This window comes from Thunnus albacares, chromosome 2 (genome assembly GCF_914725855.1).
Source record: "Thunnus albacares chromosome 2, fThuAlb1.1, whole genome shotgun sequence".
Lineage (NCBI taxonomy): Eukaryota > Metazoa > Chordata > Actinopteri > Scombriformes > Scombridae > Thunnus > Thunnus albacares.
Window position 1 is genome coordinate 32863613 of NC_058107.1, and position 26454 is coordinate 32890066.

Sequence of the window (26454 nt, forward strand, 5' to 3'; positions counted from 1 at the left end):
ATTTGTGCACATGTGGATTTTGTCCCCATCACACTGTAAGTGGAATGGGGCCCACTAATGGTCAGTATGAATAGGAGGAATGATTACAGCAAGAAAACCTATTTCAATGTTCATTTGGGCTCCTGATTGTTGTTTTAAGACAGACTTGAATAACTGTGAACCCGTCCTTTTTTAAGAGTGAAAGTCAGAAGAGTGATGCCACTGTCTTGCCAGCTTTCTCCCCCGCTTCCAGCTTGTTTCCTCCCATTGGGGCGTGGAGAAAGTCCCACGCTTTTTTGAAAAAAAAAAAAAAAGAAGTCACAGCAGCATCAGCAGGGCGGGGAGGGACGGTGACCTTATAGCCTCCAGCCTGGCACCAGGACAGGCTTTAATCACCCGAGCCTGCCGAGACAATCTCTAACATAGTAGCTATAAAATCTGACCGTTGTGGTTCCTCGGCTGGTCTGTAGCAGTTAGCAGCAGTCTTTTAGCCATGAGCAAGGACAAGCAGAGCAAGCAGAGCAAGCAGGTGCCGGAGTGCACCGGACCTCTGTCCCCATCCAAAGGCCAGAAACCCCCCAGGATGCCCAAGTGCTCCCGCTGCAGGAACCACGGCTACGTGTCTCCTCTGAAGGGCCACAAGCGCTTCTGCAACTGGAGGGACTGCCAGTGTGCCAAATGCAAACTTATAGCTGAGAGGCAGAGAGTCATGGCGGCCCAGGTAACTATCATTTAACGCTTGGTAACCGTTGTTTAGATAACCGTTACTTATTGTTACCTGTTAGCGCGGCTAGCTTAGAGCAACGCTGAAAGTAGTTATTTTAAACAAACAACGAACAAAACAGTTTGAAAACACAGTTTCTTCCACTTGAAACATAAAATACAAATTTACTTATATGTTTGGGAAAATATTTCATAGGTAACGTTAATGTTTGTGTTTGTTTATATTTCAACGGTTGTGGTAATTTTAAACAGCACGTGCTGGAGTGAAAAAAAAACGTTTCTAACGTGAAGCATAAAATATAAATTATATCTGTTTGTGAGAATATTTATTTTGTATTTGTGTTTGTATACATTTCAGCGGTTGTGTACACATTTACATACGTTGTTTTTCTTAATTTCGATGTGTACTAACACTATCTAACGTTACTCTGCGAAAATGCCAAGCTAGCTTTTACCAAAGATGCTCTACGTTTCAAAACCGTCTCTGCATTTAGACATAACTAATGCTACTTTATAAACTGTTATATGTGTTTTCATGGGTGTTTTATGAGTTTGTTGCAACACTTGTTGCTTTCAGCAGACTGTCTATAAATATTACAGTGTTTCCCTGAGGATTTTTTTCTAGCAGTGGTGCTGTTGTGCCCGCGCAGGGCCCTTCACACCAGGACCTGTATTTACGCATACTGGCAGTGGAGAAACGTAAAACTACCACAGAATTGTTTCAGACATTCATTGAGTGATGTGCAGGTTAATTTACAGGAGCAGAAGGGCTCTGGACGCCCAGATAGCTGTAGCTGTAATAAATGTTGAAGAATGAAATGCCTCAACACAGAAAATGCGCACTATTTTTTTAGAGATGCACTGATATGGAATTACAGGATAACAATAACGATAATTATAGACTAAGTTACTTCAAATCAAAATGATGATGTGTTTGTTGTGGCCGATACAATACGACAACTGATCATTTTATTGTTACAAATGCAAAAATGTGAAGATGACAATTGATATATATTTAGATTGACAAGTTTTTTTCTAATATAGCACCAAAGTTTACAGCAGTCACCATCCCTACAATAAGGATTTTTTTATTATGATTATAAACGTGTTTGTAATAACTAGTTTATCTTTTTAATATGTAGACTAATTAACATCATACCTTATCCCCAAAACCCTTAGAATAACTTTTTATGCTGTTAAACTGATTAATGATTGAAGCCCTCAGACTCCACTGTTTAGAAAGGCAGCAGGTCTTTAACAATAAACTGGTTTATATAACTGGTTGAAACAGTTTATTTTCCACAGACCCAGCAGAGGAGAGAGAGACGGAGAGGCAAAAATCCAATTCACTCCCCACCAGCTCCAGTCTGTGATTATTATGTACAATGTGAAATTTCAGTAGTGGCGTTCATTTAGCAGTGGCGCTGCGCCACTGTTGAAAGCATATAGGGGAAACACTGAATATTTAATTAAGGCTACATTACACAAAACAGCTACTTTTTCTATATTTTGTGGTCATTTACTCTGTAACTTTGTAATTGAAGTAACATTTTAGCAGTGGTGGAAAGTAACAAAGTACATTTACTCAAGTACTGTGCTTAAGTACAATTTTTAGGTATTTTACTTGAGTATTTCCATTTGATGCTACTTTATACTTCCACTCTACTACATTTCAGAGGGAAATATTGTACATCTACTCCACTACATTTATTTGACAGCTTTAGTTACTTTTCAGATGAAGATTTGACACAATGGATAATATAACAAGCTTTTAAAATACAACACATTGTTAAAGATGAAACCAGTGGTCTCCAACCTTTTTGGCTTTTGACGTCTTACAAAAAAAAAGCAGTGTGTAGTCGGGGTCACATTTCACATGTCTGTGAGTTGTTAACAGCTCCACCAAATAGTGATTTTTCCCTCTAAACTTCTCACATGGTTTCATTTCAGTAAAAGTTCAAATGATCCAATATTTCACCAAAAATCAAAGATTAGAGAAAAAGTCCAAAAACACAAGCATCAAATGGAAATACTTAAGTAAAGTACAGGTGCCTAAAAATTGTACAGTATTTGAGTAATTGTTACTTAGTTACTTAGATTACATTGTGACAGCAACCAAGTCATATCAGTCAAAAAACAAACAACGTAAGGACCCTCAAGGAGGCAAACAAGAAAAAAACAACATAGCTAAACTATATTTACTACTGGAAAACTGAAATGGGGAAAAAAATATGTACAAAACCATTTGTAACTACTTACTAAACAAAACAAGCAGATAACAGTAAACAACTAAAAGAATCATAACACACATAAAAAAACACCAGCGGCAAAACACGTCATTATGCAAAATGCAAACATGTCTCAGGTTAAATCTCATAATCTCATAGTGCAACTGCATTAAAAAAAATGAAGTCAGTTTAGGAGCCAAGACAATCAACTTATTCATAAACCTCACATAGATGTCTTGTGTTGTAGTGATAAGAATGATTTATTTATGTATGTAATCATTCACTAATTGTGTGTATTTGTTTTGAAACATTATCTTTGTGTTTTCAAGCAGATAACGAGCCATTTGAGGAGGGTAATGTTTTGTTTTATGCCAGAAGTCCCTTATCAAGCCGTTCCTCCCTTCCAGGTCGCCCTGAGACGGCAGCAGGCTCAGGAAGAGGAGCTTGGGATTTGTAGTCCTGTGGCTCTGTCCGGCCCGGAGGTGATGGTGAAGAATGAAGCCGGAGCGGACTGCCTGTTCTCTGTGGAGGGACGATCCCCGACACCTACCAGCACCTCCACCTCTTCTCTTGCTGTCACAGGTAAGGTATTTCCAACTATTACTTACTGTCATACCACACCCTATCATCACCACTCTCTCATGTGTCACACTACTAATGTGGCCGAGAGTTCAGCTGTACAGATACGTCACTGCATCCAAACCACAGATCTAAGAGGTACTGAAAAGTATGAAAGAAATACTTGGTAACACCAAAGTCTTAAAGTGTTTTGAACATGAACATGATGGTAAACACACACCAGTCAGTATCATACATTCACATGTAAATAAATCATGTAAAACACAGCCAGCAGAAAAAGAAAAGAGCTGTTTTTTGGTTGACTTAACTGATTTAGAAAGAATTCAGGCTTAGACTTTTACAGAAATTTTTCTGACTAAAAAATAGACAACATGAAGTAATACTTACTAATTTAAACATAATAGAGTTTGATTGTTCAATCAGTGGTGGTGTGAAGGTAGTGTCACATGAAAAAGCAATGTCAGTACATAACTTACATACAGTAGATGTGCAATTAATTAATTATTTCCCATGTGTCATCATTTCAAATATGAATGGTTTGATTTTTATCAATAAAACACACACACACACACAAGTAAACTTCAATTGCTGTAAAGAATAATCATCCAGCCATTGACAAAAGTACCAGCAACTAGTCATTTTCATTTTAAGAATTTTTATAACTATGAATTTTCCCTTTCAGAAATGAGTCAGTGTTTTCCAGTATTATTAGATTTAAACAGTATAACCGTATAAATGACTGTAAGGGACCTTTCACACCTACCTCGTTTGATCCAGACTTTTGGACTTTTCAGTTTGATCCGAACCAAAATTACAGGTGTGAAACCTTCCCTGGACCACAGTCCAAACAGCTGAAAGAGTTGGTCTCAGTCCAGATCAAACTGAACCATTGACACTTTCCCAAAGAGGATGAGAGAGAGAGGATATGCGAGGATGGGAGAGCAATGCCACCCGATGAAGAAGATAAAGAAACTGTAGTATATATAGTACAATAATATAATATAGTGGCAACAAAATGAATCTGTCCATTCATTATTCACCATTAATTGAAACAGTGATAGAAGGCTACCCACCGAATTGACAACACGCCTACATCAGACGCACACCTGTCTACAAACCAATCAGTGTCAAGTATAGGCAGATACAGCCCAACTAGGTGATGAGGACAGGATGTAGGTTTGTCATGTAAAGTTCTTTAGTGCGCTCACATAATTGCAACGTGAAACCAAAACTAACTGGATCAAATGTAAACAATGTAATAAAATGGTTTGGACTTTAGATGTGAAAAAACCCTAATTCATCATAAATATGGAATCATATTTTTTGTGGGTTTTTTTAGAGCTATTTTTAAATACTTTGTTCTATTTTATTGTCAAATTGAGTTTTATTCTATTGTGATATCTATGTGAAATATAATATTTGTAAATACATTTGTCTGTGTGTGTAGTGTGAAGGGTTCACAACTGAATTTGGTCGTACAATCCTACTGACAATTAAAATTAACCTTGTACCTTGAAACTGCAAGAGAATTAAAACTTCAAAAAGTATTTTAAAACAGCAAAGGTTTTAGTTTAACAGGTAGTTAAGCCACATTATGTTTAATCAATTATAGTAAAGTATATTTGTACTCAATTTAAGTTTATTTGGAGAGATTTGTTTTCACTTTGACAGTAAGGAGTTTGTTTTGATCAGTGTTAAAAAGACCTAATTACATCCACTGTGATTCACCATTGTATAAACAATAAAACATGAAAAAGCCCACAGCCAAAGATAACATCAGTTACAGACGTACTGATGGGAAAATAAGTGGAAATTAAAGTTGATTTGGTGGCACCAGCATGAAAGGACATCCTTGATTTCTCTCTCTGAGGTGGTGTGGAGGCAGACACAGATACCGTGTTCCTTTCCGACCTGATAGCAAATTTTAGGAGGTGAACTACGACTTTGGTCAAGGCTACCCATGACTTGGTCTGATTCTGCTCTGTGTGTGTGTGTGTGTGTGTGTGTGTATGTGTGTGTGTGTATGTGAGAGAGAGAGAGAGAGGGAGAACTTTGGGTCCCTGGCTTGGCAACAGAGAGCAAAGACTGAGATGGAAAAAGGAGTTGAGCACTCTGTGATTCACTGATGACAAGAGTTAGAAGAAGGACAGCACATGTGATTATCTTTGGCTCCAGTGATGCACAGTGTCTTCATTGTGTAAGACCAAAAGATCAGGGTCTGCCTGAGAAGAATGTGGCCTTGTTGATAAGGAAAGTACAACGGATAATGAGTAATGATGATTTGAATGGTCATGTTCGTCCTGATAGCGCAACTCGCTTTCCTGTGTTGTGCTGGTGCGTTTTATAAGGTCTGCTGATTTGACGCCAAACACACCTGTCACCTGCAGATGGTGCTGTTGACAGCAGTTTGACATAGTGGTGGGTGGCATGACCAGAAAAACCTCATAAAGGTTAAGTTACAGGACTTATTTCTCTGTCAAAAGATCAATCAAAAGATCTAGCACACATTTAGATTTAAATTAAACTTAGATACAAAGTGTGTAAGATCATTTTCATCTGTGATTTCATTTGTTTTCAGCATCACCAAAGACTCAGCAAGGAAAATAAAAACATAGAAGTCTGGTTTAGATTTCTGCTGGATGCATAATCCATTAAAACATTTTTACTTTTACAACTTTACTTAATGCAACTAAACTCAAACAAGTGCATAAATACACCCTCAGCTTCATTTTATAAATGTAATAATGACCTGTAAATACTGAATCACAGCCACAAACATTATACTTAGACCAAGTAATCGGATTTTTATGTTATTTATTATAGGGGCTGCAACTAACGATTATTTATATCACTATTTATAACCTAAAATGTCTTGTTTTGTCCTGACTCAACTGTCCACAACATAAAGATATTCAATTTTCTATCAGAGAAGACTAAAGATATCAGAAAATATTCACATTTAAGGAGTAGGAACTAGATCATTTTTAGCATTGTTTTCTTTAAAAATGATTCAAAACGATGAATGAAGTATCAAAATAGTTGGTTGTTAATTTTCTGTCCATCAAGTAGTCGTCTAATCATTGCAGCTCTAATTTGTTGTCTTCTCTATGTGTGCTGGTTCAGGGAGTCGCTCGACATTGTCCGCCAGCCCGACGGCCGGCGCCAGGGCTCATACTGACGGACAGTCAGACCTGCTGTTGGAAACCTCCTACTACAACTTATACCAGCCTTCCCGCTACCCCACCTACTACGGCAACCTCTACAACTACCAGCAATACCAGGTGACTAACAATAACCACTCTGCTGTCTATGATCAACACTATTTGAATCCTTTTTTTATGGGCTAATTGTAGGTATTTCACTACACTGTACATACACTGAACACCCCGCCTCTCAACAGATTAATGTGTTTGTCTAAAGTATTTTGTGGAAATTGTTGATGCTGGTCCCACTTGTTGGTTGCCTGGGATGTGTGTTAAACTTGGCTCGCCTCAGGGGAGGATTTTTGTGCCACCGTTTTAAACTGCAGCATGGGAGGAGTTGCATATATATGTGTGTGTGTGTGTGTGTGCTTGTTTCAAGCTACATTACAATTCATAATGTCAATATATTGTCCTGTCACATTAACTTGACCTGTAACTAATGCTGTTATGGGTTTTTCAACGTCAGTATATTATTATGATGTTTTTATTTTTAATCTGCTTATATTTAATGTATTTAAATGTTTAAAAGGAGACACTTAAACATAACTTTATTGTTGTGATGGTGGAAAAAGCCTCTGCAGCAGCATTCAGACCATTATGGGACAGTAAAATTCTCATCTGAGACCAAGTCTAATAAAATTCTTTCCATATTAGCAGATCTTTCCTGCAGGATGACCCACATAAAACAATGTAATTGTAACCAATGTCAGGGATACAATTTTGCTTTACTTTAAAAGTTAATTTACAAAGACAATTCATATTTAAACATGAGATGTACAATAGATAAAGGACTATAAACTTAGTTGCAACCTTTCCTTCCTCAGTTTTTCTGAGACATCATAATGAAAGAGCAAATACCGACTGATATGTCTGTAAAGGCCAAAGGATCTTTTTAAATATATATTTTATTACTTCACAGACCCCTTGCAATTACACCACAGACCACTAGGAGTCCACAGACCCCCAGTTGAGAAACAGTGATCTACAGTATGTGTGTGTGTGTGTGTGTGTCTGTCGGAGTGGGAACTTCTCATCTAAGCTGCTTCATGCCACAGAAACAGGAGATAAGCTGCTTAGCTTCAAGTCACCTCAGCATGAATGAGGTTGACTTTCTATCACCTTATCACATAACTGTCACAGTAATATAAAACCTGTGTCAGTCAGAGCACTGAGCAGTGTTCACACAGATGGAAGAGATGGAGGTAGCACCAAAGTTTAGTATTTTGTAAGGTTTATTACACCAAAATCATCTGTTTATCTAATAATCATTGATCATAGAAGCAAACAGGTTAAAATACCTTTGAAATTGATGCATCCTTCTGACTAATAATCAATGTTTGATTTTAATTGAACTCTTAAGAAATGTTTGATCAAACCTTAAAACAGAGGCCAAGCTATAGCTATAGCTATAGAAGCTATAGAAACAGGCTTGTTATGACTGCTGAGGTGCCCTTGAGCAAGGTGCTCACCTTCACACATTACAGGATTGTAGTTGCGCCTGGAAGCTCCCTCGTAGGACTATATCAAACTGTTATAGAACCTCAAAAGATACTGTTTTCTGATTGGTTGGCTTGTGTCCAATGAAATCTTTTCTCATAGTTCCAGCCAACATTTTCACCATTGTTCTAAATCAGCTTTGTGAGAGAAAATTGAATAATAGATTATCATTTGATGGTGCGATGGATTGTAAAGTGTCTGCTTCAACAACTAACAATGTTTAAAGCTTTCTTTATGTCTCTGTGTGGTTCTTGAGCAACAATGAAAAATTTCCAGGATAGCTTTCACACAGTGAGCGGTTGCCGTGGCGGCGGCTGCCTGGCAACATCGATGTTCTGTATTGTGAATCGGCGGCAGCAGGGTGCAATGTAGCGGCGGCGGTAGCGGCACCCACCTACCTCCGATCCTACCAGCCTGTAGGCTAAATCACAGGCCGCTGCTATCCAGCTAGTACAATCTCATCACTAGGGATGGACGATATTGGATTTTTTGCTGATATCCGATATGCCGATATTTCCAACTCATTGTGGCCGATTGCCGATGCTGATACTGATATATGCACATATTTATTTCCAGCTGGCTGAGGAGACTATTATGCATGCAAGCATAGATTGTACTAAGTATGATCAAGAAAGACAATATATGAAGGAAGAACTTAGGAAGACTGGAGTTCAGGAGCTCAGCATTAAAACTTTTATGAACCTGCCAAGTGGGTGGAGCAGTAGAGTTTTCTTTGAGTTTATTAGACAGACAGGATTAATGTGTAGGATTTAATCTCTGGTCCACACTCCCACAGAAGGTGGCGGTAATGCACCTAATGGTTGCCAATCGCTGGTATAAACCAAAAAGTTTTTTTTTCAAAACAGAGTGGTACATCCTGGCAGCCGAAGTGTATCCTATCTGTGCAGCCGAACATGGCAGCTCCTCCACGGACTGTTTCACACCGATGGTCTTCCTCCGCAGGCTCCACTTCACCCAGCTAACGTTAACCTCGGCTCTCCATGTGGATCCAACCAGAGCACCGAGCCCCGCTTTGTTATTCAGGTTAAAGTGCGAAGAAGCAGCTGGTCTGACGGGCAGCGGAGTGAAGTGGAGCTTGCGTAGGAAGCACCGAGACCGTCAGGGTGAAACAGTACATTGAGGGAAGCACAGTCAGGCGGCGGAGGGAAGGGCGACATATTGGCCTCTCATAATTGGCAGAATTCGCCGATGCTGATATTTAATTTTAGAGCTTTTATCGGCTGATACCGATGACGTGCCGATGATATCGTGCATCCCTACTCATCACACTGCTAAATAGAGCGGGTTGTGACTTAAAATAGAGGAGATGGTGAGCAACACATAGAAGGTTTCTAACTAGTATCATGAATGTATCATAAAACGGGATAATCAGACTTTAAATGCCGTTTCTCTTCATTGATCTGTCGGTTCTTTGCTAGTGAAGAAGTAGCCTATGTACAGTACCAATCAAAAGATGCACTTTCTCATTCAAGAGAATGGGAAGGTGAGTCCAAACTATTGACTGGTACTGTATGTATATCATTCAGGAATTCAAGAAGAGTTGTGGTGGCAAGTTGAAAAACATCATGAACTCTAATGGCAGCGGCAAAGAGCTCTGCGCGTTTACGGGAGCGGCAACCTCCTGCTGTCGTGTTTTGCATTGACAAACAATGGAGGCGGCAACAGCAACTGCACCAAAGCGCCCTAAGTTGAAATCCCAGTAGAACTCACAAACTTTGAAATAAACATAATGTCCTTGTAGCCTTGTGTTTAAAGGGTCATACCTTGTAATCGTTACATCGCCGGTTCGATTCCAGCAGGCATGTCAACAACCCCGTCTCTCCCCGTGTGTTTCCTGTCTGTCTTTACAGTCAGCTGTGGAATAAAGCCAAAACTGTCCCCAAAAGATGCTAGGGAAGCAACTAATTATTAATTTAATTCTTAAGAAATATATTTTATGAATTAGTTGATTAACAATTTAGAATAAAATAAAATAACGGCCATCACAAGTTCCAAGAGGCCAAGGTAACGTCTTAAAATATAAAGCATATATAACTTAAAATTTGGCAGCAGAAGAAATATTTTAGAAGCTGGAACCAGTAAGTGTTTAGCATTTTTGTTTGATAAATGACCTGCTTGATAAACAATTGATCGATTATCAAGACTGGTTTATTTTCTGTCAGTTAAAGAATGTAACAACTTAAGGCACTCTGGTGTGTCCTAATATAGAAAATAACAGACTTGCAGAGTAAAATTATGAAAAATAAATCATTTACTGTCAAAAGCAGTGTGATAAAAAGTTTATGATCCCTCATCTTTGTGCTGAAACCCTGAATAAAGGTTAATTTTATTAAAAAAAACAAAGGAGGGAGGTTTACTCGGGTCTTACAGCAACTTTATGGATGTTAGAAATTTATATGAACTTTAATTACTTTGTTTTCATTTGAGATGGATGAGAGTGTCTGATTTAATGTTGACACTTATGGAATAACGTAGGAGACATCAGGGAGACAGTACCCAACATCACACCAATACACACACACACACACACACTCGGTCTCTCATTCACCCATCTGTATATTCACACTGATTTATGCTTAAATGTATCTCTATTGTGTCAAATGAGATGAGCCTGTGCGTGAAGCAAATTAGATCTATAACTCTTCAGTGATCTCAGATGAGGTGGTTTATTTTTTAAGATAAACGTTTGTTCATCGCTGCTTGCCCCTCTCCAACCCCCCCACCCGTCCCCCCGTCCCCGTCCCCGTTCCCTCAGTAGCAACATCTAGTTTTGGGGTCACTGCCTCCGCTAACCTGTCAGCGCACAGCGGAGCCTGAATTGCAAAGGTTAATGGTATTGTCTGTTGGCAGGGGAACAAACCGCTACGCCTCAGCGCTCGAAGGAGAAAGTGAGCACATTAATGCTAATCAGTTAGCACTCTTTAGCATAATTTAGCCATCCTCCTTAGTGATTTATGATATTTTCAGTGAAGTTGTCAGGTCGAGAGGGCTACGTGCTACGGTTATTCAAATCCAGGCACCACTGTCTTTGTATTTGCATGAAGAGCTGATTATTTTAAGATGACAGACAGGAGTAGTCTTGAGTTTTAGTGCCACAAACACAGTTGCACAATTTGTACCTAGAAATGCATTGTTATATTCACAAGAGGCATATTTATTTTAGAAATAAAAGGAGCAGTTGAACTCCTTGAATTGAAATAGATAGGCCCACCCTTCACTGGTAAAAACCAAAGAAAGCTTTTCTCTTCTGTCTCCTTTACCCGTCCTAAACCTCCACAATTTAATGGGCTCTACTGCAATTTTAACAACCCCACCTGAAGTGATTATCCTTGAGTTACTTTTGATTTTGTCTCCATATTTTCTGCTGAGCACATATTGCTATGATGTTTCTACTCTGTCAACAGAGCACCTGTCAAGTCAAACAGCTGTGATGTCTTTTCGTTAATTTAACTTCATAAAGTTGTCATTTTTTTGTATTTGGTGCATCATAACATTAGTTTTAAGTGTAATTTATATATATATTTTTAAAAAAATATAATCATAATTGTTTAAATGGACATTTTCACCCAACATTTTTAGTTGTTTTGCTCCAGGATAGCCTAATGCTGGTTTCATGGCAGTGCTACGCCTGATGCACAGCTGTTTGCTTATGAATATCACCGACAAGTTGAGTCACTGTTGCGTTATATCAGTCGTCAATAGAGAGTACTGTAATGGACGTTTATTTATATTGTTTTTATCTGTTTTTATCAGCTCTATCTTTTGATTTTACTGCAAGCGCATCTTTCCACACATGAAAAATCTTATTTATTTCTACGGTAAATTCCACATTTATTGCTACACTGACCTGTTACGAAATCTCGATACATTATTTCACTGCTGATTAAGTCCTTATACTAATTACATGACATTTTGCAATAAAGTGGCGAATATACTTTTAATTATTCTCTGTCAATATAACTGAACTTGTAAGCTGTGCAAATTTAACTCGCAACTGCAAAAAGTGCAGTAACATTTATTTCCCTCAAATTAAGACTAACATTTTTTTGGTTTCTAGCTGTGGTCTCGCAGCTCTTTCCCACTGCAAAATAAAAAGCGAGAGGCAACACTGTGGTCTTTATCAATGTAAGACCATCTACCTCCTCCTCTCCTCTCCTGTGCACTCAGTGGTGCTTGGCTGTCATGCAGGTGGATGATAATAATATAAGGGTGGTGTAGAACTTCCAGACAGGAGATGGTGCCAGATAAGAAGACAGGCCCTCTCAGGGAGGTAAGGAAGCCCCCCCAGGAGTCAGCAGGTTAGTCAGTGAGTTTAGAGAAAGTCCTGTAGATGTGTGGCATCATTTTCCTCACATAAATTAATGCACACATCTATTTTTCATATCTTAACATGTAAGATAATTGCAGTCTGATGTAGCTAATAGTGACTCTCTGTCCGCAGCCCACAACATAAACTCCATCACCTCCGCCAAAAAACTGCAAATTGACATTTGTTTACCTACTAACGCTCAGAGCCATGAAACTGCATTTACGTAGAAACAGGCTCCAGAGATGTAATTTTTCAACGAGTTATCATCAGGTCATCTATGATTGTGACAGGCAGGGTGTTGCTTGTGAAGAATTTCTCTCAGGCGAGAAACTAAAAAAAAAAAAAAAAAGAAAGAAAAAAAAAATCTACACAGTGGCACATGTTCATGAGATTAGGGCACTAAATCATTTGTGTGAACTCAGTAAGTGATGTAAAAGAAAACAAATAGAAATATGTCAATATTGCTTCAACAAAACTATACACACACACACACACAAAGCAGCATTATGGTGCAGCTCAATCATTTGAGGAATATTATGCTTAAATCTCAATTTGCTGCTCACTGCTGAGTAAACTACTGAGTAAACGAGTGTTTGTTATTTAAGGAGTAGTGAATGAGGGAGTTTGGGAGGTGTCGTCACAAATAAGTTAGCATTTTTTGCTGTGGCTATTTTCACGAGTACACTTTTTGTACTGGAGAAATCTTTGAATTTTTTCCTGCAAATTATCTGGTTCCAGCTTCTTAAATGTGAATATTTTCTGGTTTCTTTAGTCTTCTGTGATAATAAACTCTCAAAGGCATTATAGGTTGCATTTAGGAAACAGTGATTGACATTTTTCACCATTTGCTGACATTTTATTGTCCAAACAACTAAGCGAATAATCCATAAAAGCAGATTAACAGATTAACTGATAATGAAAATAATAGCTAGTTGCAGCCTTAAAGATGTTCATAAAATGAAGCTTGATTTCATTCATCCCTGATATAATGCTGCAAACTATAATTAAAATAATATGAGCCCACCAGTGTATACTGAGAAAGGTTTATACCAGTAAACTGTTTATATGACATCACATTGACAGTTGGATTTAAGTGTGTCCGCTGGATTTTTAAACTTTTTCTATAAGCACGACAAAACTTACCTTTCCTGGGCAACTTTCACTAAGACAGCGTTGTTTGGTTTTTTCTCTGTGTCCTGCAAAATGTAAGCTTATTGCACTTTCAAGACTCCAGTCCAATCTCTATTGTATTTTTCACAGCCTAATACAAGAGCTGAGTGTAGCTTAAATAACAGTTTATAAAGCTGTCGGAAAATTGATGGTGTGGACAATACGGGTGACATATTACAGGCTGACAGAAATCAAATTCCATAAAAGTGAAATTGAAAACCCTCCGTGAGGCGGCCTTGCTGCTGAGTAGACAGCTCGTTTTAAAGTTTTCAGAGGACAGGAGCTAGCCAGCGCTGCATGTTGCAGCACAGGCCGTGGACCCCGGGACACATTACTAATTTTCTTTCACATATTTTCTTTCTGTGTTTCCTCCTTGCAGATTAGGTCGTTAAAGTGTTTCCTGTGAGGATCTGACGTCTGATTAGGAGGATTGTACAGTCAAATATGAGTGTATTTGAGGATTGAAAATCTAGAAAAGGAAAGTTATTCATAAAGATGGCAGAGAATACATTAGTATATCTATTAGTATTGCTGGGATTGGAGTACATGGGTACTTAAGACTGGGGCTGCAACCATTAGTTGATAATTAATTTGCAACTATTTTTATCATTGATTAATCTTTTGGGTCATTTTTTAAGAAAAAAATACAAAGATTATCTGGTTTAAGCTTCTTAAATGTGACTATTTTCTGGTTTATTTAATCTTCTATGATTGGAAACTAAAAATCTTTAAATCATGGACTGTTGGTCGGGACAAAACAAGACATTTTAGGTTGTATCTCGGTCTTTGGGAAGCAGATACACCAAATGACTAATGTCTAATCAGATTAATCGATAATGAAAATAATCGTTAGTTGCAGCCCTGATGAAGACTGCGGTAAAATAGGTTAAAAATAGGACTTACTGTATATATGAGACATTTGTTTCAGTGTGAACAACCAACATAAGGGTTTATGTGTATTTTATTTATACAAAAAAACAAAAAAAAACAGGGAGAAGTTACAAACATTAAGTCCTAATTCGGTACACTGATAAAAACTGTTTCAAGGACATTGTAACATATGAAGTCATAGACCCACTTCAGGAGTTATAATGTGTATTATTTTGTTGGTGATTTCGCCTTGAGTGTGTTCCTCCAGAGAGAGAAATGTAGCCTTTTTTGCCAACAATGAATGACCAACGAAGTTAGAGAAGGCTTGTAGGAGGCTTTAGCTAAATATAATGTCATCAAAACCTACAGTGGAGTCTTTGATAGATTTAAAAAACACTTTGACTCCCACCTTTTGGACCTGAGGTGTCTAGGAATCTCTGATGATTAGGATGTTGTCTATAAACGCAGCATATTCAGACAATTCCTCCTCCTATGAGTGTAAAATTGCCTGTTTTTGTGTTTGTCTGTATTAAAGCAGATGCCCCATGGCGACAGCCGCCTGTCTGGCCACAACGTGTCCTCTCAGTACCGCATGCACTCCTACTACCCAACAGCCACCTACCTGGGCTCCACCACCTGTGTGCCACCGCTCTTCACACTGGAGGACAACAACAACAACAACTGCTCCGAGACAATGGCAGCCTGTGAGTGATACACACACACACACACACACACACACACACACACACAGACACTTCTCAGGCCCCATAAAGTTTTACCCAGACTTTATCAACAGTGTGGTAAAGTACATTCAAGGGAGGTCTGCACTCGAGTCAAGGGTGTCATAAAATTTATAAGACAAAATTAGTCTAAAGTGACGCTTTTTTTCTTTTACTACACTTACTTTTTCCTACTTTTTACTTTACTTTAAATACAAAACTCAAACTAAATCCATGTTGGCATGCAAACAAATCTAGATTGCTTTACTTTTTATGTTGAAAGAACAACAGAAAGGTCAGTCACATTATGCGTAGTCATTTAGCTGTAACCTTTTCTCATTTACAGTCATAAATTTTAAAATTAAAACACACATCTATGGGCTGACAAAGAGCTGACAGTGCTGCTCTGTTTCTTTTCATGTTGTTTAAAGATGAAGTAGATCTCACCTCTGATTTCAGAGCCTGCAGCAGTAGTTTTCTGGCACTCTTCGCTTTTTTCAGATGGGAATCTCTCAGCTAAGCATGGCCGCTGACGTTGGCTGCCTAGATTTTTCTGCCTTTCTCAGTAGCTATGAATGTGGGTAAATAAAATTGTGTGTATTGCTTAATCTGTTCGGCGAAGCATTTGTTGTGGTACTTAGCAATGAATGCATGCACAATGAGAATTAGATAAGAGGGAATAGCCTGCACAATGCAGCAGGAGATAGAGACAGATATGGGGCTGATTGGCATGCCTGTTCAGACCGAACACTGCTGGAAATTAAAAGCCAAGATTTTTTTTAACGTACGTCTCCTTTGTGCTTCATTTCATTGTTTTAGTGTGCTTCGGGGGGGAGGATAAGTAAGTTCTAAATTGCCATTAACGTCTTACGTGCGGATCGCAAATGGTGGCGGCGTCCTGGTTCATAAGTAACTGTCACTCATAAATTCCTCGCAAATAGATTTGTGAGAGATTTGTGCTCTTGCCTGTTCATGTATGGGTTGCAAGTATGGCATCTGCTTTGTGAAATGTGTCAAAATGAAAGCGAGAGGAAATTATGTCATGCTGCCGACAAGTCACAGATCATCAATGAGTCAAACAGCGGGGGTGAGATTGTTAGTCTGTAGGTGGTGCTCTTTTCTTTGTCTGTGCAGCCATTGTGGCTTTCACTGCTCACACTAACTAATCAGCTCTTGTTCTGTTATTTTAAGTAAAGGCACCAGTTTTAAGACTTGGGTGGGTCTGGGGTTAAATATACATACAGATGTTGTTGTGGTGCTCAATTTATGTTTGATTATTAATTGTAAGATTCCAGTTTATGACTTTCCACTATCCACTTTTGCACTTACATACCTTTTGTCCTCTTATAATTTTTTCATTATGTGATGTTTTATAGATTATTTAGATAGATATAGATATAGTTTTTTAGAGATTTTTTTAATGAAAAAATGGCTTTTAACCAATTGATTATGTTTTTGTGGTTCAAGCATCTTTGCATATATAAAGAACTGATGCTTGTCCATATACCCAATGAATGTTTTATAGATTGAAACATCATAAATGAAGACACTAGCAGCATGTGAGACAGTGTGCAGGACTGCAAGAGATGTTTTTCAGTTATTTGAAGTATTAATGGTGTAAAATGAAGCTTTATTTTTCATCTAACAAACAGCAGGCTGGTCCTGTTAAGTCTCATTTTGTTCTTTATGCTGTTTTGGAGCGAAGTAGCCTACGAGGTTTTGTCACTGTCGTTCGTTAATATCTTTAATAATGGTGCATGCACATGAAAATCTACAGCAAACTAGCAAAACTCAAACTGCTGTATTTTGGGGACAAATACAGCAGTTTGATGAGCGGTCTTGGCACTCACCTCAGGTCCTTATAGGCCTGCGACTGGAACAAAGAGGTCATTTTTTTTGTTAGGAATTAAAAGATGGAAGTGGTTGATTTTCCATAACACAGTGGTATTGTATTTCATATTCTTACTCATTTATAAAGGATGTAGGGGCAAAGTGTCATTCGTTCAGCATCAACATCCTTCTTTCTATGAATTAGACCCCTGACAACACCAGCATCACTATCCTTAAGACCCCCGCATCTCTCCTATATTTGTTTTTGACTTTCACCTGTCCGTTTCCTGTGAGGGTCCCACGTCAGCCTCCTGCGGTGAATCGCCATGCTCCATTACAAGACAACAACACTCTCAGCGGGTGGTCTCACATTTGGTGGTGACTACTGTACCGGGGAAACAAACCCCCCCCCCCCCCCCCCAAACTCAGTGGTTTTTCAGTCTTTTTTTCTGACTTGTGACCCCTCGAAAGAGAGCGTTATCTATTAGCAACCCGTCGTCACAGGTTTCATATGTTTATATCCAATCAAAGAATGATTTTCCATTTTAGATTTTTTATTTGAATCATTTTAGAGGCACTGAGTGATACATCTATCCTGCGTTTCACTAGAGAGAAGCAAATATTAGAGAAAAAGTAAACAAAGGTAGAGAAAATAAACTACAGGAACATATATTTCTTCTCTCTGAAGTAAAAACAGGCTTATGAGCAGAAGCAGGCCTGAGTTTCCTTGACTTTCCTCAAGATTGTAGTTGTTGTAATCAACCTTTGTAAGACTTTCAACACGTGCACAAGTGAGCGGGTGTCTCTGTTTCCTCCTGTTGAGAACGCTGACTCACAAGTACACGTGCTCATATATCATGTAATGACGTCACTTTTTGTACAAGTGGCTTCAAATTGGATAAATCTGCTTTCAGATACCAAACTTCAGAAGTGACCAAAAACTGCTCTGAGTTTGACTTTGAGATTGACTGCAAATCAACTATTTGACTTTCCACAGCAGCACAATCATAAGGAGCACATCTGTGTGATAGTTGGAGTGAGAAAGGACACATCCACGTGGGGTCTCAGTAACGATGAAAATCAGCTTCACATCACTGAGTCTGGATTCAAACTCTCCTCTCAGCTCTCCCAGAACTTCAACAAGTAAATGAAATCTCTTGTCAGGTATATAAACAAGAATAGAGGAATCAGAAATGAATCGTTAGCTTTGAGTATCTCATGTTAATGCAGAGCTGAGAGAGAAGGTTTGTTGGGTGGAGACAATGATTCATGAGGTTTGATTCAGCTTACTGTCAAAGAGCCAATCTGAACACTTGGTACAACCGCTGCCAAATCCAGCGTGTGGGTGTGTGTGTCGTATCTAAATGGGGGCTTCCACTTACTGGAGATGAACGCTGTTACAAAAACCCTGTTTTGTAAGAGCCTCTGTGTCTTAAGATGCTCTTTGTGAAACATTTTTGACAATTGTGTGTGTGAGCAAGTGTTGGACCGGAGCCTTGATGTTGTAACTGGGATAATTCATAGTATATGTCACTTAGAGTTATTAGCATGTTGTTCTTGTGAGCATCGCAGAATGATTTTTTTATTTTGTGTGACGTGGCTGCAAAATTGTTTCTCTGTTTTTTATTTTAAAGGTACTAAAGCGTTTCTCGTTTTCTTCTGGAACCGCTGAGTAATTTCATTTTCATTAATACTAGCTGCAGTAAATGCTCATACTTGCATTTTAGGAGTTTAATTAGTTATCCACAGTGTTAATAGTAGAATCACCAATATAACAAACAGCATAAAGTAAAGGCGGTAAGAGAACAAACAGAATCAAGCCCTAGTTCTTGATTTATTTAGACATTTGCATCAGTATATCAAAATTCAACCACATCTCCTTGTAATCCTGGAATTGTTTGACTTTGACCGAACATGTTGTGCAGCTCCGGATCAGTCCAGGAGGAGGAAATAGCTGTGAACCCTAAACCTACCTGCCCTCCCCTTCTACCTGGCTGCCAAACAGCGCCCCGTCAGATTTATCTCCCTCCCAGGAGAGGGCTAATCAGTTGGCCAAATACAGAGATCCAAATAACCTTCAGGAGTGCCACGCTGTCCTTTCCCCTCCTCGTCCCCTCTCCTCTGCCTCCTCCTCCCACCCCCCCACCCCCACCAACCCTTCTCCGCCCTCCCCCTCCGCAGGCCCCGCTGTCTCCGCAAAATTGCCTTCTGGAGTTAGTGAGCGGGAACAGTTAAGATTTACAAACAATGATGAAGCTTGTCATGCGTCTTTCTCCATCCGTCACGGCGGGCCGGGCGGAGCTGTGGGGAGAGCCGTCCTGGTGTTCTTCATAAAAGCCAGCTCTCTGTGAAATACGCCCCCGGCCGGCCTGTTTACTGCCCCGCGCTCGTCAGCAGCCCCGCCGCCGTAAATCGCCAAGCGGGAGGTGACAGCGCAGTCCATCAAACTCCCACCCCACCTCGCTGCCCTCCCAACATCTCACCTCATACTGTCCCCCCCCCCCCCCCTCCATATACACACACACACACACACAGAGAAACACACACACACACACTGTTTCTCCACAAACACCCAGCCCGCTTCCTCACTAGGATCCAACCGGGGAGGCTCAGATGAGCTGCCCCGAAAGAGTTATGGCTGTTTCAGTCTTACAGCAGACAGCTTCTAGCCAAGTTTGTCAATGTTTATGTTCTTTCTTTTTTGCCCTTGTCTAGACTTTTTAAAAATTCAAAAGTGCCTGAAGTTTTTGCAAAACTGTCCGTCACTGCAGCAACTTTCCTTTCACGCTCTTCTAACTTATTCTGAAAACCAGATTTATACTAAGTCAGACCTTTCAAATGGAGCGCCGCTGTGCCGGCTATACGTTTGTCTGTTTTGTTATATTGGTGTCAGCACTGAGCGTACAGTAATTTAAATGCAAATCAGATTGTTGAGGTATTGCAGATGTTAATCCTGCTAATCGATAGACCTGTGTGAGCCCATTAAGTTAGAAATCCATTACTATCTTTCTAGATGATATTCTATTGATTTTCCTCGCTTCAATCCATACCGTACTGTACACCAAAGTGAGTTACTGCGTATTAAGTCTGTCGTTTCAGGTTCTCAGCCTCCTCTGGGAGAGAAAAAAAAAAAAAAAACAGAAAAAAAAAAACAAAACAATGGAGAGATCGGTGTCAGTAAGTTTCTTTGTTTCGTGTGTAAAATGGGCTTTACCTGCTTTCAGATCAGATTACTTCAAACTTTCACTCGCTCACACCCACACACTCTCTCACACACACACACACCGCATGTACCTACACACACACACACCCACGGGGGCCACACTCATTCTGGTGATGTCAAAAAGGCCTTTCACTCTTTTGGATTTATTAAACCCGAAACAAATCTGTACTTCTAAACTCAAGAGGTGACCTTTTCATAGGAAGTGCTGTTTCATGTCGTGTAGCAGCCAGAGTTCATTTCCTTGGTCACTTGACATACTGAGAACATCACTCAGCTCAGTACATGCACTCTGTGTTGTTTTCATTACCTGAGGAAAAAAGCAATGACTAGAGAGCAGACTGTAGGTTTGAATTGTGTTGTAATGTTTTCATCTTGAGGAGTTTTTTTTACTCCTCGTATCATTTAGTGGTAGTACCTCAATTATTCCATTAAACACTGGTCCTGATCGCACAGTTTAACTGGGCTGAAGAAGACCTGGTTCACAGTGAAACATAGTAACAGTAACATTGGTTACACATAACCAAACCTGTCTTTAAAAATAACTTTTCAATCAACTTGTGTTCACTGGGGTTGATCACGTGGCATTTTTTTGGCAGTTGACGGTCTTTCCCTGCTTAAATAAGTTTTGATCATTTCTGGTTTTGTGATTGCTTCAAAAAAATCTGATTTCTGTGTGAATGTTGGACAGGAAACAGAAACACATGGACAATGCACACAGGAAATGTCTTTATGCACTAAACCACTGGAACTTACCTTTATATTAGAGTTTTTTGTAAGTTATAATTGTAATGATAAAGTGGTATTTTGATTTTTACTAAAGTTAGCAAACAAACACTGTCTCTTATTAATGAGAAAGCTGAGATAATGTGGTGATTAACAGAAGCAAGCTCTGTAGATTTATGCTTTAAGTACTTTACATCACCAGTTCTTAAATAAGTCTCAGTCCCTCAATTTACTGCCAAGAGACAAATAAAATACTTTGAATCGGATCGTAAACACCATAAACTTTAAAACTGACAAGATGTTGCAGTTGTAAAGGAATACTACCCTTCTAAATAAATTCTAGGCTAATAGTCCCTACAAAGTATCCAAATTTGCCCAACTAACCTGTAAGTAAGAGCCAGCCGCACAGAAAGTGACCCTGCAGGAGCCCGTCAGGCCCTGGAGGGTCTCATTTAATCTGAGGCTGATTGAGTGTGTCTTCTGGCTCTTAGGCCATGCAGGACTCTTCCACTGTAACTGTCAGGTTGTCTTCCCCACCCTGCTGTGCTGCTAAGTGCCCTGATAGCCTGTGGGGCTGTGGACGGACTAAATACCAGTGTAATTGTCTGCTCAGGGCACAAGCACCGTTGTAATATGTTGTACAACACCACCATTAACACAGGCCTGGGGCTGTGGAGACATTAAATGGCCAGGGCAGTGTAGTTTATGTCCTCTTCCCCTCACTCTCTCTTCCTCTCTCACTCTCACACACTCTCACACTGTCCGGCGTCAAGATGCCTACAGGATAAAGAAATTAAACGTGACATCTATCGACATCCATTTTACAGTATGCTCTTTCCTGTGTAGCAATATATTACAGGTGCAATGATTAATCAACAACTATTAAATTAATTGCCAACTAATCGATTCATCGTTTTGAGTCATTTTTAAGGAAATAAGTCCAAACTCTCTGATTCCAGCCTCTCAAGTGTGAATATTTTCAGGTTTCTTTAGTCTTCTGTGAGAGTTAACTGAATATCTTTGAGCGCTGGACTGTTGTGGGCAAAACAAGACATCTGAAGACGTCACGTTGGGCTCTGGGAAACAGTGATGGACATTTTTCATCATTTTCTGTTTAGAGGTTGCAGTAGTTAGTACTGTAGTAGCTGCAGTCCTGCAATATATGATCGTCTGTGTTGTTATTTTGATACAGTACATCTACTGTAGTTGCTTTAGCTTTGAGTTTGTCAAATTAATCTTATTTCACACTGTCTGACAGTATCATATATATATATATATATACAGTATATTTCATATTAGCTTGTTCCAGCTCTTTATAGCCCCTTTTATACAGAGATCCTGCAATACTGCCGTAAAGAAGACCCGTCATTATGCCGGCTTTGCTTTTTTACACTGAACCAAACAAAGCTGTCATAATTCTGCCCCTGTGTGTGATTTTAGACAGCATGGCAAGCTTGATGTGTCACACAACAGCGTCGGCGTCTAGTGTGTGTTGTCCTTTTTTACACAGATGATCCTCTGCTGAACTTGTTGTTTTGTAATTTGGGTGAACTGACCCTTTAGTCACAGAATGACCGTCCACTCACTACATAAATACTGCATTGGGCATATTTAAAATGCTTCTAGGATGGCAACTAATGATTATTGGCTATGACTATTCATTATTGGATTAATCTGCCATATTATATTTATATTATACATTATTAATATACATATCATTAATTGTTTAGTCTATTAAAATTCAAAAAGAAGTAAAAAACATCCATTACAACTTACAAGAACTCGAAGTGTTGTCCTTAAATTGCTTGTTGTACCAACCAAAAACCATGACTGAAACAACTAATAGATTATCAGAATAGTTGCCAATTAATTTTCTTTCAAAAGACTAATGGATTAATCGACTAATCATTGCAGCTCTAAATGCCTCTTTATAACCTGGATACTCACCTTTCTTTTTACACTCTGTTAAGTGTCATTTTACTGATAACTGTGTATAAAACAAACTTGGTTAGTTACGGTATCTACCTACCTAATCATGCTCTCGTAGTCACTTTCCTCGTGTTTTGAGCAGCAGTGGCGGCTCGGCGTGAATTGACAAATGATGTTGCCTTGGCAGCTCTCTGAAACAGCTGAACGACTTGGATAAACACATTTGGCAGCTTTAGCACCCACGGGAGGCGTCCTCCTTTCCATAGCAATATATTTCACTCTTCCTGTGTCCTTTACTTTGGCATTTTTCTTACCCTGTCGACTCACAATGAATCTCTTGTTTAAAACGTCACGATAGAAAAGTCCCGCAAATATTGATCGGCCGCCTCAGCTCATTATTGCATATCCATAACTTTTCGACGGATCATGTCAAAAAGCCCAACGATAGACTGACAGGTCATTTTGTGAGTTGATGGGGCACAGTAGCCGAGATGGAGATTTAGCATAGGGACGAGGGCTGCGTCACGCCTCTCCGGCAGTCATCTTCAACCGGGAACAGATTGGTTAACAATGCAGGAGCAAAGGTTCCTCCCTGCTTAATTAGCCTTTGACCCCGACACTGATGCCTTCTGTCAGCCTGTGTCGGCCCTCCACTCTCTTCAGCTCCAAAGCAAACCAATAATGAGCATTTAAGTGTTTTCTTACCCCCCCCCCCCCCCCCCCCCCCCCCCCCCCTCCCCCCTACCCCCCACTGGTAATGGCTGCATAAGAGACATCATTGCTTTGAACAATTGTCTCAACAGCTCCTCACTGGGGAGATGAGAATGAGAAATATGTGGAAGATTTTTACTGCATGCACAATAAAATGAGGAGTCCTATTTATGATAATGCAAAAACTATTATTTGACTCTTTATTTGGTCCTCTGATCAACATGTTTGATGTAGCTTGAAATTAGTAGTAGCTCAGAATTTACTCCCAGACTTACTTTAAGAGCAGTGGTCACAGTTCACTTGTGTCGGCACTTGTGGCATTTGGGTCTCTTAAGCAGCAGCAATATTTCAGACGCCTTAAAGCAACGTGATACAACTATTTTACCTTAAAATAACAGCTTCAACATAATTTTGATGGTACGCTGTCTTGTAACAGGGAGAATGGCGCCTCTTTCATTCCCACTCTGTGCCCCGAACGCCTGTTTTTGCACTATGTAACTTAGGTTGAGCAGGTATGATGAGGTAAATAGTAGTTACCTGGATGTAACTCCAGTTCTATGAGTATATGCTAATAAGCAACAGCTGACTGGCCTGATGAGCCCTTTGGTGAATTACAATTACTTGTTATCTTGTTAATATGTAACTTATATTGTTATCAACAGAACAAAGATACATATTAACAGCCACCGGACTGTGTTGTATGTATGGAAATAAGATCAGCCAGAAGCACAGCGAGAGATGTCACCACAGTAAAAAGTTGAGAAAGAAAATTGTGATTAAATATTGAAAAAGTCGATACTTACACATTGTAGGATATGTTTACTTTTTCAGCATTATATCAAAACCACAGTTGTTTCGTCATTTAGGTTAACATGTTCCGTCTCTTGTTAGCGTTTTGATTTTTCTATATTTAACCATGATCTTTCCCTTAATGCTAATCCTAAAAGACCCTAAACTCTAACCAGTGTCCTGCACTTTGTACACCCAACATCTACTCCAACCTCCTTTCCTCTGTACAAAACACAACACCTCATGAACCATCATAACATAGTAAATGAATATAATCCATGCAGCAAAAAAATGTATGAGGTAAATGTTTTCGGTTCTTTTGTCGGTAATGTAGCAAAAAAATTGTACTTTAGATATCAGTTCATTCAATGTTTGTACCTTATTGGAAACAAAAACTGATGCAACATTTGCTACGGCATCTTCATGGTATTGCTGTGAGTTTACTTTATATTGGTATCAGATGTTGGTTACATCATAGAAGACTTACAGAGTTAAGACTCAAAGAGCCAGACACGATCAGCGATTCAAAACTTAGGGTGAAGGTTTGTGGTGTGAACATCAGCTGAGTGGCATGAGCCTCCACTGTTCAGTGCTCAGTATTTAAAGCCTGCCTGCCTGTCTGCTCTTTGACTGAGTTTTCTGGGTCATTAAGTCCTGCTGCTGGCCTGATGATGAGGAGCCAGACGCCTCAATATTGTTTCCAGAGAGGGCGTCTGAGAGCGTCCACCTCTACAGGGGTTGTCCTCAGTCGGACACACATGGGACCTTCTCAAACAGGCCAGGGACGTTTTTTTAGACACTGCTCGTATCGTTTTAATAGGAGACATTTCATCCCGGGCCAACCTTGTCATGTGACAGGCAACTCTTCATTCCTAAGATTGAATTTTTGTTCCCTTGATAATGGCTTCCACTAAGTCCTCCTGTCCCTGGACGGCACTGACACATTCAGGAAGTTGACATGCAGCCTGTGCATTGAACACACAGTGAGTAAATTCCATCTGCTGATGAAGACCATGAGTTGTGGCTGAAAACTCTGCAAAAAGCTAATTAACAGACCTTATGCTATAGTGTCATCATAAAAAAACTGCCATTAATGTCATTACCTGTTAGTGATTTGACTATTATTATCATTATGTTTGCTTTAAGATTAGTAACTATGAAATCACTTGTTTTCATACTCTATGTGTAAGTATGTGGACACCAAATACTTACATACAATACATTCCACTCATACAGTATGTGATTGTTGAACATGTCATTACCAAACCATGAGTATTAATCTGCTGCTATTACAGCCTCCACCCTTCTGGGAAGGTTTTCTTTAGGATTTTGGAACTTGGCTTCAGGGATTTGTGTCTATTCAGGTCGGCCACTGATGGCCACTGGTTCGCAGTTAGTGTTCCAGTTCATCCCAAAGTTGTTGGATGAGGTTGAGGTCAGTGCTCTGTGCAGGCCAGTTAAGATCCTCCAGGTCTATATTTCTACTGGAATATCTTTACATGATTTACAGTTCCCCTCCTGATGAGCTCACTCTCTTCTGAGTGGCCAGTTCTTGGAAGCTGCTGCCAACAAACCATGAAACAAACTACAGTAGTAGGATTACATTACTTTTTCTCGTTCTTCACTCAAAGTGTCAGCTTCTCAAATACATCTGTATATATTTGAGCCAAAATCTGATCCAAATTATGAGAATGGACGACACAAACAACACATGGAAAAACATTAGCTACAACCTTAGCAACCAAGGCTAAACAGACGGCCGTTTGTGGGCATGCGTGACAAACAAACTCAGCTCATTGGCTAAGTAGAAAAAAATGACAAAAACGTAGCATTCAGAGCAGGTTGAAGCCCCGGCTTTTGACTTACAGGGATCATTTCTACATACGTTAACCTCAGGTTTTGGAACTTTGACCATGTTTAACAGAGATCCAACATCATAACAGTTTATAAA

General features: G+C 39.4%; 1 protein-coding gene across 2 annotated transcripts in view; it reads left to right on the forward strand.

The window, feature by feature from the left end:
* Positions 1-288: 288 nt before the first annotated feature.
* dmrt1 (doublesex and mab-3 related transcription factor 1) overlaps positions 289-26454 on the forward strand; it is a 33788-nt gene continuing 7622 nt past the window's right edge. Inside the window, exons 1-4 of one of the 2 annotated variants that reach the window (XM_044331479.1) lie at positions 289-700; positions 3338-3512; positions 6633-6790; positions 15118-15283. In XM_044331479.1, coding sequence (XP_044187414.1) covers positions 473-700; positions 3338-3512; positions 6633-6790; positions 15118-15283 — 727 coding nt within the window. In that variant the 5' untranslated portion in view covers positions 289-472. Of the gene's footprint in view, positions 701-3337; positions 3513-6632; positions 6791-15114; positions 15284-26454 lie in introns of both variants that reach the window. The other variant, XM_044331471.1, reaches the window with a different exon arrangement.